At 41.4% G+C, this 16,481-nt stretch overlaps 1 protein-coding gene across 1 annotated transcript in view; it reads left to right on the forward strand.

Moving 5' to 3' along the window:
- qsox1 (quiescin Q6 sulfhydryl oxidase 1) overlaps positions 1–16,481 on the forward strand; it is a 30,571-nt gene extending 14,090 nt beyond the window's left edge. The window contains exons 9-13 of the mRNA XM_059340906.1: positions 5,339–5,461; positions 7,050–7,188; positions 8,503–8,679; positions 14,856–15,017; positions 15,488–16,481. Coding sequence (XP_059196889.1) covers positions 5,339–5,461; positions 7,050–7,188; positions 8,503–8,679; positions 14,856–15,017; positions 15,488–16,272 — 1,386 coding nt within the window. The 3' untranslated portion in view covers positions 16,273–16,481. The remainder of the gene's footprint in view (positions 1–5,338; positions 5,462–7,049; positions 7,189–8,502; positions 8,680–14,855; positions 15,018–15,487) is intronic.

Below are 16,481 nucleotides of genomic sequence, written 5' to 3' on the forward strand. Positions count from 1 at the left end.
AAATCATTTTATCTGGTTGCTGTTCTCCGTCACCAAACATTCAGATTTTGAGTGCAAATTTTAATTTTCGAAACAAGAGATAAAACGCACAGCAAACAAAGCCAAAAATGAATTTAAAGGATAACATTATTGTTATTTTTTTCCCATGAATATGAATTATTTCGGCCACAATAATCGTGATGTGATAATCTGATATTGTGACGCTTTAGTGGCAGGAAATGCTTATGAGTTGATTGGTGCACTTTGAATAGCAAATACATATTTAATGAGTACACTTTTCTATAACGTTTCATAGAATGTGCTTCAAGAAAACTAATTGTATTCCTAGGTTAGAAAAACTCTGAACTAAATTTTCCCTGTTGTTTCTGTTTTTTTACATCAAATGACTGTTGATTGATGAAGAAATGATCTCACTGTTAAACTGTTCTCCTTCTTAATTACTGACGCAATATGCAAATATCTGACACCTGCGTGAGTCATGTGATTAGATTAGAGTGAAAGTGACTCACGAGTGTGAGTGTCATCACTTCACCCTGGTGGCACATTTCCTCAATCCTGACGCACTTTTTAATTTATACCAAACTGAATAATCAGTAGAGAGTGTATTTGCATACATAAAGGCGTGTTTTTGCATGCGTGATATTGCGTTGGCTTGCCATTTTACATGTGTGTAGGGGCTTCAACTAATTATTATTTTCATTGTTGATTAATCTACCATTTACTTTCTTGATTAACTGATTCGGCATTTTTCTTTCTAATTTGTCAGAAATTGAAAAAAATCTGACTTGGATATCTTCTGATTTACTTCTTTAGCTTTAACAGTCCAAAACCTAAACATTCACTGATTGTTTACTGTTACTGTACTGTTTTATGTCAATAGACTTATCATTACATATACCTTGGGGACGTACAAAGTCTATATTTACATAAATCTGTCTTCATCCCCCTCATGTTGTTTTTTTACCCTGACCTAAAAAAAATTACTCTCTGTTCTGTCCAAGAATTGTTATTCCGTTTTTTTCTTTTCAATCCACAGTCATCCCATCATCGCATCTCAACCCAAACATGTAAACATGTGGTTGTTTTTTTTCTTTCTCTCTCTTTCTCTCTTTTTTTTTTTTTCTTTTTGCACCGGGTCATAATATTACTAGATTTACTGTCTTGTCAGGCTGAAGCCGGATTTATGAAGCCTCTACATGTATATGAGGATTAAAACAGTGGATCTTGGGAAGCATGAGAGCATTACAGCGAGGTTTTTAAGGATTACACCTCTATCCCGCTTTTCTTGAAAGAAGCCTTTCAGCCCAGAGGGGACAGAGGGGCAGGGGAATAAAACAAAGAATTAAGAGGGGGGTTTGGGTCTAAAGGGACACAGGCTTCGCCCTTCTCACGCCACAGCTCAGGACAAAATGTTCACATACAGTTATATTACCAAAAATGGTCTTTGCTTTAAAAAAACAAAACAGCTGTCCATGTAATTATGGATCAGATTATTGTTTAAATATGCAATTCTCAAATAAAAGTGGATTAATTCGACTGTTTTGACTTTGTGACAGTAGAAACCAAATAAATGTGTGTAAAGATCAGGCTGCTGTTTGCCTGGTTTGCGCTCCGCGGCACGTGTCTGCAGTGCCCCCCCATGCTTCCCCGGGAGGATTGACGTTAGATTATTACCAAGGGGCTTCACCCCTGTCTTCTGCCCCGCGCCTGGCCCGGCCCGGCCTGCCCTGCTGCAGCCAACAGATGCCTCCCTCTCGGGACCCTCACCACAAGGAGCTTGCAGTTTCTCAAGTGCTGCTGATACTAATCGGATCAGGGATGACATATTGCCGGGGTGAAGGGGATTGTCATGGTCCAACTGGGATGGGGGCAGGAGGGATGTACGGTTAGAGGAGGGGATGAGTGTGTGTGTGTGTGTGTGTGGATGTGTTTTTGTAAAGATGTAGGAAACAAATGACAAGGAGATATCTGGTAGAGATGTTAAAATGTAGCTCACCTACAGCTTAACCCATGTATTCTCAATACTGCGTTTTATCTTTGATTAAATGGCTATAGCAGCTGACATTTTAATGTTCTTGGATATTACAAAGTGTCTGGTTTCCAGTGGAGTTGACAGTATATACTGTCCAGCAGTACAAATGGTAGAGATTTATCAATACCGCTTCTACTGCAGGAGCTATTCAGGGCAGGCTGTGTTGCATATCAGTGAATTCACTGGATCCTCCTGGGATCTTGTAATTTCACAATCTCGCTTTTTACAGTTTTGAATCTTGAGTTTTGTCTCATGTGAGACAGTTGTTTTTGTTTATGTTGAAATCAAAGAAGAAAATAATACGTAGTGATATAAGTAGGATACGGTTATTATAAACTATTTCTTCATTGAATTTCCAGAACAAACACTAACGGTTACTGTAATAGAAAATAACATACTGTGATAGAAGATTTAGGTCATATTCTCCGTCCCTAGTTTCCAGTTTAGTTTCCTTTGCTGTTGTGTAATTGCGACGCTCGTTATCGATGCATCATCTAAACGTTATAATGTGAGTACTTAAATGTAGAAAATGGGCAAAAATTGTTGAAAGTACATTTTTCAACTTTATTGCTGTCGCCTGAATGTGTTGGCTGTCACTACATCGGACATTCCCAATCCACTGTCACTTTTTTTGGCAAATAATTTGTCATCAGTGAAATATATTTGGCATATTGATTGAGATTGTGCACCATCAATGATGAAGGTTGGAGGTTAAGAAAAACGGAGATCAATAAGTTAAATCTGATGTGTAATGATTAATCAAGATGACCAGTGACTAATATCTGACAACATAAACATTGTTCGTACAAATAAGAAGTTGAACATGTTGAACATTCAGCAGACTCAGAGAGCTCATGATTACTGTTGCTTTGGTGATGCGCAGTTAAACCCATTAGTGGGAAACACCTGCGCTTTCTCCTCTTGTTAAATTCATACGGCTCTTTAATGAGCTTTTCTGACCGGTTGCCATCCGGACCACAGATCCAGACCTAAACCTATTATACCACTTTCCCAGCAGTGCACAGCACACATCAGAGGCCTTTGTCTGCTCTTTACATCCCACCTTCAATGTGTGCATCTTTCTGCGTGCATGCATGTGCATATTTTTTTTAATCAATAAAAAGAAGAAAAAATGACCAATTTCAATGGCCTGGTACAAACCAATATGTTGAAATTTAGCTGCACAGCAGTTTTCTATAGTTCTTGAAAGGTGAAAGTTGCTGCATGGAGCCAGAGTGCTCTGGTGCAGCACGAAGGACGCAGGACAGAGCAAGACTTTGTTAGCCTTGGACAAGGAGGTTTAAGCAAATCACTGGGGGTCCGGTTAAGTGGTCAGGGTGTAACATACAGATCCTGTTAGAGGGTGATGAATAGACGGCTGAGCCGTGGACTGAAAGGCATGTCTGTGTGTGTGCAGGTGTATTTCGTTGAACAAATGGTTAAAGCCAATTTAAAAAGACTCAGTGATGTAAATCAAAAAAGCTCCATATGTCGGCGGCTTTCTATGTTTTTCTTGCATTTGTTCTCGCTCAGATTCACCACAACATGTAGAAAACTATAGTCCCCAATGCACTTTGACAAGAACTATAATGCAAAAAATAGTTGAGTGATGCCTTTACCTTGTTCTGTCATTCAAAAGGAGGAAAGAAAAATACAAGAAAAACTTAAGTCAAGCTGCAACAATTAGTCGATCAACAGAAAATTACTTGCAATCATTGCTGTCATTCTTTTAAGCAAAAATGCCAAACTTTTGCTGGATCCAGCTTCTCAAATGTGAAGAGTTGATGTGCTACAGTGTCATGCATGATAGTACCCCGAGTATCTTTGTTTTGGACTGTTTGTCTGACAAAGAAAAAGACATCACCTTGGCCTCTGGGGAATTACTATTTTCTGAAAATAATCTCTGAAGGTGAAGACCGAAATGAAAGTTACCATGGAGGTTGTCTATTTGCCTGGTGTTTGGCTCTAGGAAAAAGCTTGATCCCTTTGCTGCGTGTACTTCTGAGAAATAGGACCATTAGCATAAAATGTTCCACAGAGAGGCTTACAGTAAGAATAGGAAGCACATTTAGCTTCTCTGGAGACATCAGCTGTTTCTATTGTCCGTATCCTATGTGTGAAGACACGTTCGTCTGCGTCTGTCTTCACTCTGTCATCACTGGTCTCAGACAGCCATCAGCTGGATTTCCTCCTTCTCTTCACATGGCTCCCTCTGATAGTTACAGTGTCATGTTTCCTCCCAGTGGTGGTTGTTACCATGGCAGTGCTGGTTTGAATGGATGTAAACACACATCAGGAGGAAGGACTCCGTAGACGGTGGCTAAGTGGTTGTTAGAGGCTTAGGAAATGGATCTTAATGAAGGAAGAGGCTTAAGTTCGGCTGCTGACACAATTAGTGAAACTACAACTTCTGTGCAGCACCTAAACCTTGTCCATAACATTGTTAAGGTTGAGTTGGTAACTGGTAATCTAGGCATTACATTTCTTCTTGGTACATTGTGTGTAATAATAGTCAAAAATCCTGTTAATTGAAGGTAAGGATTTTGATTTGAACAGTTCATTTCAGGCCAACGACCGGAATGTTAAAGGGTATGAGCTCCACATGGAAAACAACACAGTCTTAAAGCTTTTATAAATAGAAGATTTATACATGAAATGTCAACACACATGTATATTGTAAAGCTGCTATTTGGTGGAAACTGTTCATTTATGTTGAAATATGCTGACTAAAACATACAACTTTTAGATTTTATAAACTTAACTTTATCAGTGAATATTCACTAGTGGCTGTATTCATCTAATTGAAAAATTGTGTTTAATTTAAAAGTGTGAAACATGTTTTCTTCTTCTTCTGCTTGGAAAACAGCTGATCTAGGCCAAAAACTGCTTGTTGAATCTAACATTAACCACTGAGGGGGAAGCTAAAGGAAACACAGTTCGGACAGGAGGGAATTTCAATGTGGGAAGAACTTGGACACAACATCCCTGTCAAAATGTGTTTTCCTCCTGTTAGAATTGGGAACTGGACTAGCTATTAATCACGCCCACCACCTAACAGTATCTTATTTAAACCACATATTTAGAAAGATACTTTATTGCCATTGTACCAAAGTATAGCTTGGTAAATGTATGTGTTCTTATTATGGGTGATGAGCTATTCTTTATCAAAATGTCTGTATACATTTGAAAATCTTATTTTTTCAGATTATTTACACACATTTGTGACCATTTGAAGCATTCCTTCTTGCCTCTCATCTGTGCCAAAATCAACAGTTTTCCATTTTGCCTGTTGTTTTGTGTCTGCAGTATTTTCCAGGCCGTCCAGTGGTGATGAACCTTTTGAGGTCTGTGAACTCTTGGCTACAGAACCAGACTGGCGATGAGATTTCCTATAAGGCATTCCAAGAGATACTGGACAACACAGCTCAGGTGAGTCAAGACAAACATCCAGTAATTTTTTCACCTTTTGCATCAATATCAGTCTTGTTCGCTCTTGTCGATCAAGAGCTACATTTGTTGTCCGTCCTCCGTCTTTGGTATTCATTGGATTCAGAAGTGGTCTGTCCATTACATGCTGCATCGAGGTACATTAATGCAAATTGGGGGGAAGAATGTACTTTTGTAGGCAGGCATCTTAAAGGGAGAGTCAGGGAACAGTGGATCAGACAGGTAAAACTGCTGCAGGGAGAACAGAGGGCAGATGTGAGGACGTCTGTCTGGGAGTTGCCTCTTCGTTCTACTAAGATGTCAAGGTCACCTGTTAGTCTGGCCACATCATCAGCTCAAAACACCTCAGAGGCATCAAAGTATCCGATCACAAACATGTTCCAATGTGATTCTGCACAAATTTCTACAAAAAAAAACAGTATGAGTAGATAAAAATATATTTTATAAACATGCGGATATTTCAATATGTACTTTGTCCTTGTGTCGGTGCCAGCACATACAGCTGAGGATCTATGTGCTGTTGTCTTTGGAATGAAGCCTGCATGCCTCCTGTACCGCCCCTCGCAAATTGAAAGAGTCACTTACTTACATCATTAGCTTTTAGCAGGCAAATCAATTGATCAATGAATCAATGGGAAGGTATGAATAGACTTCTCCTCAGAGGAAATGGACTCCATACACACACGCATACACACGCACCAAATCTTTACTATTGACATGTGAGTAACCCTGTCAATCACACCAGCGATGGCAACGCAGTGCAGCGAGAGAAACGACTTTATGTCAGAGAAAATATGTTATTGGATTCAACTGTGGCTCGTGGTTAGAGATCCTGGTAGCTTCTGTTCATTAGTGGAGGGCCGAGCCATTAACCTGAGATTGACTTCTTATTGATCAAGAAAAACTGAGTGGAACAGCTTTCATTCAGTTGAACAGGTTGGGAGATGCTGGAAAGGCTCTACTTTTTAGAAAATCTTTGAAAGGCTGTTCTACATTTTTCCTATCTACAAAAAAATTCAATGTAAAGGCTTTCTTTTTCTTTCTCTCTTTCTTTCTTTCTTTCTGTAGTTCTTTCTTTCTTTCTGTAGTTCTTTCTTTCTGTAGTTCTTTCTTTCTTTCTGTAGTTCTTTCTGTAGTTCTTTCTTTCTTTCTGTAGTTCTTTCTTTCTGTAGTTCTTTCTGTAGTTCTTTCTGTAGTTCTTTCTTTCTGTAGTTCTTTCTTTCTTTCTGTAGTTCTTTCTTTCTTTCTGTAGTTCTTTCTTTCTTTCTGTAGTTCTTTCTGTAGTTCTTTCTTTCTGTAGTTCTTTCTGTAGTTCTTTTTCTTTTTGTAGTTCTTTCTTTCTTTCTTTTTCTTTCTGTAGTTCTTTTTTCTGTAGTTCTTCCTGTCTTTTTGTTGTTTGTTCTGTCTGTTAGTTTGGTATTTTTTCAGCAAATCCCAAACATTTCTACTTGTACCTGTAGTATTGTTAGGATAACACCAGACTGATCTTTTAAGCTTTTTCTTTGTTTTCTGCTTCCCATTTGTCAGTAATTTGTGTTTGTTTGTCTTTCTTCCTTTCTCTCTCTCTCAGTCTCCAAACACTGCTTTGCCTGAAGGAGTGAGGTGGGTGGGCTGTCAGGGTTCACAACCCTACCTTAGACGTTACCCTTGTGGGATGTGGACTCTCTTCCACGTTCTCACTGTCCAAGCCAAGAATGCAAACGGCACAGGTACACACACACACACACACACACACACACACATACACACACACTGACACACTGACACACACTGAGATGGTATTGCTGTGAATGAACAGGGCCATTGAAAGTTCACACAGACGGGTGGACTGAGGATGAGGGCTTTGTGAGGCTCTGTAAACAAATTAGCTCAGGAATGTTTGGCTGACTGATTTTTTTTTCACACTGACCTGATTTAACATCACGTTCAGTATTGACTGAACGCAAACACAAACAAATATCATGAATTCTTTAAGTTTTTTTCCCCATGTTTTGTCATTTGGTTATCGCTAAAATTGAGCCTAATTGTGACTGTGTGAAAAGGGATTATGTTAGATTAGTGGAATGTGAGTGGTTAATAAAACAGGCAGATGACCGGAGGCTCCACTCCTGGCAGAGATGTTAATCTCCCTTCAACTCACACACACACACACAACCAACCCACACACACACACAGAGGTTAATCTGTGGTTTACGGACCATCATGTGACCTGCAGATGGACTGGCCAAAAGGGGCGTCCATCTGGCCCCCCACAGACCACCAGCTTAATTTGTGGACATACTGTACAGTGTTGACCATAACATTAAACTCTTTATACACACGCACACTGCATAGATTATATAAGGTGTAAAAACATTAGTAAAGTTTTAAACATACACCCATCCATATATTCAAAAGAGCACGCACACACACTCCCACTGTCATTACGGTTCATCTGAAGGTCTTGCTAAGCCGAGAACAAAAGCAAACGGCTCCAGGAAAATATGTTTGTGGACTGTTGAAGTCCTGAGACAACAGCATGGCCACCATTCACACAGAGGGTTAACTGTATTTAATCTCCAGATTGGGTTATCCCATTCGCATAGATAATTCATCTCAATATGGGGTTAACCCAGCTCTCTCCTGACTCCTGGCCCACATAAGCGTGGGAATCCAGGAAGCTGTGGACCCACACTGCCATCAGGCCACAGTGCAGGTTCACAGTACGTTTTAATGTATAGAGACGGCTCAGATTTACAAGAGCAGGTGACTGTGCTTTATATAGGAGATAATGAATGATTTCTACTTGCTGGGAGGAGGTAATCCATGAGATTTTGCATTCGTTCTTCTAACATGGTGTTTTTTTATTAACGCGTTAACATCCATTTTCATTGCATATTACAAGATCCTAGATGTTACTGCAAAAAACATCAAGTAACAAAATCAGGATTTAGAACGAAGTTGGTGTTAGGACGGAGTTTGAGATATGTTTTTTATTGTAACATACACGGTACATTAACTGTTATTTTGCCATTCTCCTCCAGATCCTCAGGAGGTGCTGAGTGCGATGAGATACTACATCCACAGCTTCTTTGGCTGCAGGGCGTGTGCCGAGCACTTTGAGGCCATGGCGAGTGAGAGTATGGTGGAGGTGAACACATTGTCGTCAGCGGTCCTGTGGCTCTGGTCCAGACACAATCGTGTCAACAACAGACTGGCAGGTAGGAGTCAGGAGTCTTATACAGTCATTAAAGGCACGGTCAATAGGATTTTCTTAAAAAAAATAACAATCCCTTCCAGTGATTACTTATGACCAGAAGTGTATCGTGGTATCTGTATCTGCTGAGACCCTGCCCTTTTCCTGCAATTTCTTATTTTCTTCTTATTTTGACACTAGTTATTGTCGTCCAAGTCCAAGGCTCAGGAAGCTCTGAAGCTCTTCAGTCTAGCCAGCTAGACTGAAGATCACTAAACCTGCTGGTTAATTAGAACAACTTTTCCAATTATTAGTGTAGCTGTTCACTCATATACACAAACAATGCCATCATCACACGATAAATAATATTTTATAATGGTCCGTTTTTAAGGTTCAAGCCACCTTGGTGATGTTCTTGTTTGTTTGGGGGAATTTTCAGTATGTTTTTTACCTTAATGTGATAATGTTTTAATACAGGTTAAAAGTAGGGCTGAAAATATTCGTCAATAATTTCAATCATTCTTCAAGCAAAAATACCAAAGGTTTCCTGGCTACTTAAAATATAAGGACTTGCTTGTTTTTTGTATTTTTGGTGAAACGAAATAAGCAATTTGAAGAGGTTACCTTGGTTTCTGGAAAATTATAATAACATTTTTTTTTACTTTTCTTTGACATTTAATAGATAAGAATACAAAATGTGCCCTCATGTAGAGTAAAAGAAGATGAATTCTTTGTCAATTAGACACTTTACAGGAGAAACAGTTTATGATGAAGATCAAAGTTGTGATGCTGATTGAAGTCCACACCGTAGTGCTAAGCTAAGCCCTCCCTGTCCCTCCCACCTTTTCCATCACACCCTTTCTTCCGTCCACACTCCTTTTCTGTGCCCGTCCACACTTTGATCTTACGCATTACCTTACTTAATTTTGGGGGAAGATTTTAAGTTCCTGTTTCCTCTCGTGGTCAGTTAGTCTTTTGTAATAGGACTAAGAAGGGTAAGGGGAGGAGGAAGGATGGATCCTCAGATCAGACACCAGCTGTCACCCGGTCTTAGTCCTCCAAGTATCATCTGCTTCTGCCTCACCCTTTTTCTTCTGACCCCCCCTCTGCCACCCTCCATCCTTCCCCACACCCTGACTTTGATTCTCCCCCACACCCAAATTGTCCCCACACTATCACCTCATCAGTCCTCAACCATTTCTTATTCATATCTCCTCTAGACGTATTCCTGCACTTTCACCTTGGCCTCATAGTTCTCTACCCCAAACCCCCCCCTTCATTGTTGTGTCTTTAAGGGATCTATGAATAGGAATTTCTATCCTTGTCAACTATTTAAACGTGTCATAATTACCCACTAATTATAGGAAGCTGTAAACAGAAATGAGAATCTTCATATTATCCCTGTTTTCAACAAAATTCAGTACAACTTGTTTATGTCTGATACCAATATTGCAACCTTTAGTATTTGTGCTATTACCAATCCAATTTCCCTCTCTTAAAACAACTGAGCTGTTAATAATTAATTTGTATGAATGCACATAGCACATACTAGTCTGCTCCCCTAAAGGAAGAAGTACATAGTCCACAACATGACTCAGTTATGTAATACTCCTGTTGTTTTAATTTAAACTTTTCCACATTACTGCTGATCTTTGTTATTGATGACACATCTCTCTTCACAGCATGGTACTCAAAGTTTAGTTTGGTACTCATGTGATAGTTTAGGATAATAGATTGATAATAGATTGTATCAGTGTCTCCTTTTTTCTCCAATATTAGAGTGATTTTGTCCAGAATCAGACCTGCACCACTGCTTATAGGATCAGCCCTATTCTCTCCTAACCCTCAGTCCAGACTTGTCTGTCTTTCCCTGCTCTGCATATAAATACACAAAGTTTTCTTTGTATTCTGACGGTGCTGCATCATCATGTTGTACCTCTGCACATCAGTCTCAAGAGTATTAAACAGTTCCTAAGCGTCCCTCCTCCCTTGTCTGTGTTCATATGATTTTATTAGGCACGGGGCTGTCATTAACAGCCCACTTTGTTAAATCACTATCATTGTTTGTGTTCACTGCCCCCTCTTCTATCTCAGGGACAGCTTGTGTCCTGAACAGCAGGGGCCAGAAGGACAGCCGTCCCTGTGAGTGTCTGCTCCCCAGGCACTTTAACACTATTCAACCCGCCACCTTCATCCATCCGTCTTCCCTCTCTTCCTCTATCTCTGTTGCAGTCTTTTTCTCTTTCCACTCACCATCCCCTGGGACTCATATCCCGCGCTTGACAAGTAATGGCACAGCATCCTCGCAGGATGGGTCCCCCAGGAACCAGTCCTCTTTTTGCCCACACACAAACACACGCACAATTCCCAAGGTATTGTGTGACAGCAGGTGGCAAACACCATGACACAAGCCACACACGCTCCCCCTTCTTTCCTCCCCCTCCCACACACACACACACACACACACACAAAGGCTTCCCAAGCATGGGTCAAGTTGTGGCGTGTGGCAGGGGGAGTTAGTCATGGTGGAGGCTGAGTCGGGGGTCCACAGGGGATAAGTCGGGTGAATCGGAAGGAGAGAGAGGGAGGAGACGGGGGTTTGGCTGTGTTTGTAGCAATGAGTAGCGGCGTCTCCCTGAGGAGAGCGCACTCCATCCACCCAACCCCTCCTCTCCCCTTTGCCTAAAGTGGAGCTCTTTAGCAAGCCTCCCCGCCCCTCCTTTCAGGAGCAGCCATGCATGAAAGAGCAGCTATTTGTAAAGCGGCCGAACAATTAATTTAGCTGGCAACAAAGAGGCCCCAGGGCCCTCGGCCTCCTCGCAGCAGCAGAATTAAGACCGGTGGCAGCTCAGTCCTGTTGCTGCTTGTCAACAGGCTGAGACTGATTCACATTTCTACGGACAAAACAGCAGCAGCAGGCCTGGCTGCCTCCAGGACTGTGTTCACAAGCAGCACAGGGGTTGTGCATTTCTTCATGCAGGGTAGAAACAACATACTGGTATTTATTAGACTGAGTTTCCTTTGAAACTTTTCCATATTAATGCCAAAACAGCACTTTAGGTACTGATACTAATAATGGGGTGCATGACATTGGCCTGAATTATTTTCATATTATCAGAGTTTTTTTTTATAGTAATTATATTCCTAAAGCTAAAAGACAATATACATGGCTTATTAAACTTTATTATGAAAAAAACTGCCCAATTACTAATTAACATGATTATGATGATCTTGTCCTGCATTGGCTAGTTTGTTGTGTTGTCATTTTTTTTTTATTACTGTGTTCTTGCACTGCTTAGATCTGACGTTTTTTATAACCACACCCTCTCTATACCAAAGTCAGTCCAATTTTGGGAACCAACCATCAGCAGTGTTCCTTTGCTGTCAGACATGTATGTTGCTTTCTGTACTTAGCCATGACAGACAAACATCAAAATGTTACAGTCCAGTTAATATGACATGTTTGTATTATAATAAAACTCATACCAGCTGTAGAATGTCACAAAAATTGTCCATCCCAGTTTCTTAGAGTCAAAGGTCATGTCTTTAAATGTCCTGTTTCCCAAAGATATGTTTTTAGCCTCTCAAATATGGAGATTTCCTGTTTTTCTCTGCTTTACATCAGACTAAACTGAATATTTTTTGCTATTTCTGCATGAAAAATTTGTTTTATTAATCGATTATCAAAAGTCTATTATCTTTCTGTTTGACTAATCGATAAGTCAACTTCAAACTAAACTGTACATTTAATGCCAGTTTTAGATTGTGTTTATAAATAAATGTGCACTACCTAGACATTCTAGTCAGTATCAATAAAAGTATCACCCTTATCCTGAGTGTTTGAAACAGAAATCCAGATTTAGGTTTTTATTAGTAAAATGGGCATAAAATGTCTGACATCATGCCCAGCAGCTGTGAAGGCTCGGTATGCGGCGCGGTGATCCTCACTTACAGAATTAGTGCTGAGGAAGCTAGTTTGACGTGCTGAACAATACATATTTATACCTGATGAATATGTATGCGTGGCGGTGATGACATCTCCGTGACAGGCCATTGTGGCAATCTCAATATGGCTGGTATGGCTAAAGTCACCCTGGCCGCAAACGTGGCAAGCTGATTAGAATAAGGAAAGAGATCTGAGGCATCTGTGGCGTGTGTGTGTGTGTGTGTGTGTGTGTGTGTGTGTGTGTGCACGTGTGTGTGTGCTCTCACCTGCTGAAATGTATAAAAGCCCACACACACACACACACACACAGGCTGCAGCCCATCCAGGACACAGTAAAATTGATGTATCCTTTATGTAAAGTACTGTATGCAGAGTACATACACACATGCATATGACTGAGATTAATCTTGAGCGGTGGAGAGGAGGAGGAGGAGGAGGGATGGAGGTGGTGGAGGATGTAAATTGACAGTGCTGTAAAGTGACAGACCTGCTGCTGCTGCTCTCCTTTTTTCTTCTTTTCACACACACAATGGCCTGTTGGTGACAATAAGCAATTTATTACTAGATGCTGCCCTGTGTGTGTGTCCTTGTGGGCATTTGAGTCTGTTGTGTATGAATTGTATTTTTTGTGTGTGCATGCCTTTTTCCCTACCAGTCTGTTTGCATTGATGCAGTGTGTGTGTGTGTGTGTGTGTGTGTGTGTGTGTGTGTGTGTGTGTGTGTGTGTGTGTGTGTGTGTGTGTGTGTGTGTGTGTGTGTGTGTGTGTGTGTGTGTGTGTGTGTGTGTGTGTGTGTGTGTGTGTGTGTGTGTGTGTGTGTGTGTGTGTGTGTGTGTGTGTGTGTGTGTGTGTGTGTGTGTGTGTGTGTGTGTGTGTGCGCGTGTGCGCGTGTGCGAGTGACTGAGGGGCGTTAGTGGGCAGCGGCTACATTAAAGAAAACATGTTAAAGGAGAAAGTTTCTAATTCATTAGAAGGGCAGCTCCCCTCTGAGGTTTCTGTCGCTCTCATGTTCAATTTGGAGATTGGACTTTGCTTTCAAAAGGGTGTGAAGGGACGAGACAGGTGGTCCAGAGCACCGAGGTCTGCTGCCTGAAATCAGGGATTGTGTATGTGTGTGTGTGTGTGTGTGTGTGTGTGTGTGTGTGTGTGTGTGTATGTGTATGTATGTGTGGGGAAGCTGTCCACTTTGGCCACATCTATTATCTCACCACCCCTCCCACTGGGACATCCCAGGAGCCCATTGATCATTGTTAGACCCTGTCATACACTCTCACACACACACACAAAAATATCAATCCCTAGATTACATGCACACAACCACAGACAGATGATTTACATATACACACTTAAACACATACATACACATATGCATATAGGCACTTAGTTTTTACGAGCACTGTGACAAGATCAAATGGGTTCAACACAGATTGCATCCAGTCCTCAAAGCACTTACATCCTTGAGTCGATGCACCAACAAGGAGAATAAAAGAAACAACAATGGAAGAAGCAGCTGACTGGACACTTTGTGTTCTGATTCTTGTCATAGGGCAATGAATCTGGACCCATGCATCTTCTGACCTGGTATATCATCAGCTATAAACTAGTTAGTTTGTTAGTGTGAGGAAGCTGTGTTAGGTGAAGAATCAGGCCTCTGAAGTTGAATTCTTGCATTCAAATTTGTTGTTAACAAAAGTATTGGCAGCTAATGTACTTAAGTATCACAAGTTTGTATAGCAATATACATCATAATATCCGTGTTAATCACATATGTATATCATTCTCCGATATATATATATGTGATTATGGTTTGGGATTCACCAGAGGCCCCACGGTGAAAGAGTATTGCAAGAACATATATTGGGATATATTGCTTTTCAACAAACATCTGTTTTCTCTAATAAATTTTCAATCTCTTCATCTCACATTAGCCCTTTTTATTCCAGTAAAGTGGGATTGTCAAACTGTCCTGAACTCCTGAAAAACTGAACTTTACGATTACAGTCTATGGAAATCAATACAGAAACTGCTTGTGTTTTAGTACTTTGGTAGTTCAGTTGGTAGTTTTGTAGAAGATAATACATGTCAGTAGGTTTAATTCTGTGGCTCTCATATTTCAGGATTTTTAATTTCCCCCTTCCCTTTATGGTTACAATTCAACCTTTCCCCCCTTATATTGCGGTGTGCTTAATCCTCTCCCAGTACTAAAAGGATCTGTTGTAAAATACTGTAACTTTACTTCTGTGTTTATCTCTGCAGGTGCTTTGAGTGAAGACCCCAACTTCCCAAAGATCCAGTGGCCTTCACCAGAGATGTGTCCGGCCTGCCACACGGTGAAGGACAACGGGGAGCACAGGTGGAGCCAGGAGCAGGTTTTCCCCTTCCTCCTGTCCTACTTCTCATCCAGCAGCATCCTCTCAGGTACAAATCAACACCATAGCCATGACTTCAGGGATTTTACAAAAGTACAAGAATGTAGTTCTTCCTTCTACCTGCCTGTTTTATCAGTGTAGAGCTCAATACATGAAATCCAAGTGTCTTTCTTCTTAAGGAAAAATAGCTTTTTAATTCTTAATTAAATGCTTAGTTTTAAAAGAAATTGCCTTGTGTCAATATATCGTTTATATCATTTATAACATATTTCATTTGGTTTGACAAAGTCTCTCAAATTGAGAAAGTTTATTCTCTATAGGATGTCAAATCTTTTCTAAATGTAAGGTATTCATTACAAACAGTAGCTGAGAGAATTCCTCTTTTTCTGTAATGAGTGAGTAGCAAAGTTAACCATTGATCCAGATAAACCGAGGATGATTAGATAAGCACCTTATTCTCGATCAGAGCAGATGACGTTAGAAATGATGTTCCTGTGTTTCTCTTTCTCGCCCTGTCAGACTACCTCGAAGATGAAAGTCAGATCCTGACAAAACAGAGAGAAAAACATGCAAGTCAGCAGCAAGCTTTTGAAGCTCACAAACGTATGGAGAGGAAAGCCAGAGAGGCGTTGGACTCCATGACACATCCGCTGACATCACAGCCCACTGTGCAAGAAGAGGAGGAGGAGGAAGAGGAGGAAGAGGGGCCTGATGAAGAGGAGGAAGGAGCAGTAGCAGCAGATGAGATGGAGGGAAAGACATCTGAGACGACCCCCTGGGCCAAAGCTGAGGCTGGGGTGGGTCGAGTCCGGCGGCTGAGCAACAGGAAGCCGAGCATTGTGGGCATGAGGATGCGGGAGCTGCAGGAGGACATCGTGGATCTCGACTCTTTCGTCAACCAGCACTACAAGGCCAAGGCGCTGGCGGCCTCCAGCAGAGTCAAACGACGCACCCTGCAGAGGAAGGAGGAGCAGGAGCCCGGGCCCGTGTTCGGGCTCGGCATGGAGCTGGACGCCGGGCTCGGGATGGTGGGCCTGCAGCCTATGGAAGCAGACTTTGAGCTGGACGTGGGGCGGCAGAAGAAGCGGCTGCAGAAGCGAGAACTGGCAGGCCAGTACTTTGTGGAGGAGGCCGAGCTGAGACACACGGGACGCTGGATGTCTGTGCTGAGCATCGGATTCTCCAAAGTGGACATCAGCCTGTGTGTCATCCTTTATTTCCTGTCCTCCATGTGTCTTCTGGCCATGTACCTTTTCTTCAAAAACCGCCTCAGGCTACGGCGGGCTAAAGTAGCTCTGCCCTGAAAAAAAGAGTATCCAAATATGAGCTGAGTCAGCAATGATTAACAATCATTAGGTTCATGCAGGCTGAGGTTGGTTGGAGTAAGGGGATGTGTCAAGATTAGGCCGATCTTAGGCGGTCCACTTAACTGTTGCCTACAAACAAAGTAGGCGGCAGCGTGTTTTACCCTCAGTGTCGTCAATGATGTCTAACTGGAGAGGAGGAGAAGGGA

Source organism: Centropristis striata, chromosome 9, assembly GCF_030273125.1.
Source record: "Centropristis striata isolate RG_2023a ecotype Rhode Island chromosome 9, C.striata_1.0, whole genome shotgun sequence".
Lineage (NCBI taxonomy): Eukaryota > Metazoa > Chordata > Actinopteri > Perciformes > Serranidae > Centropristis > Centropristis striata.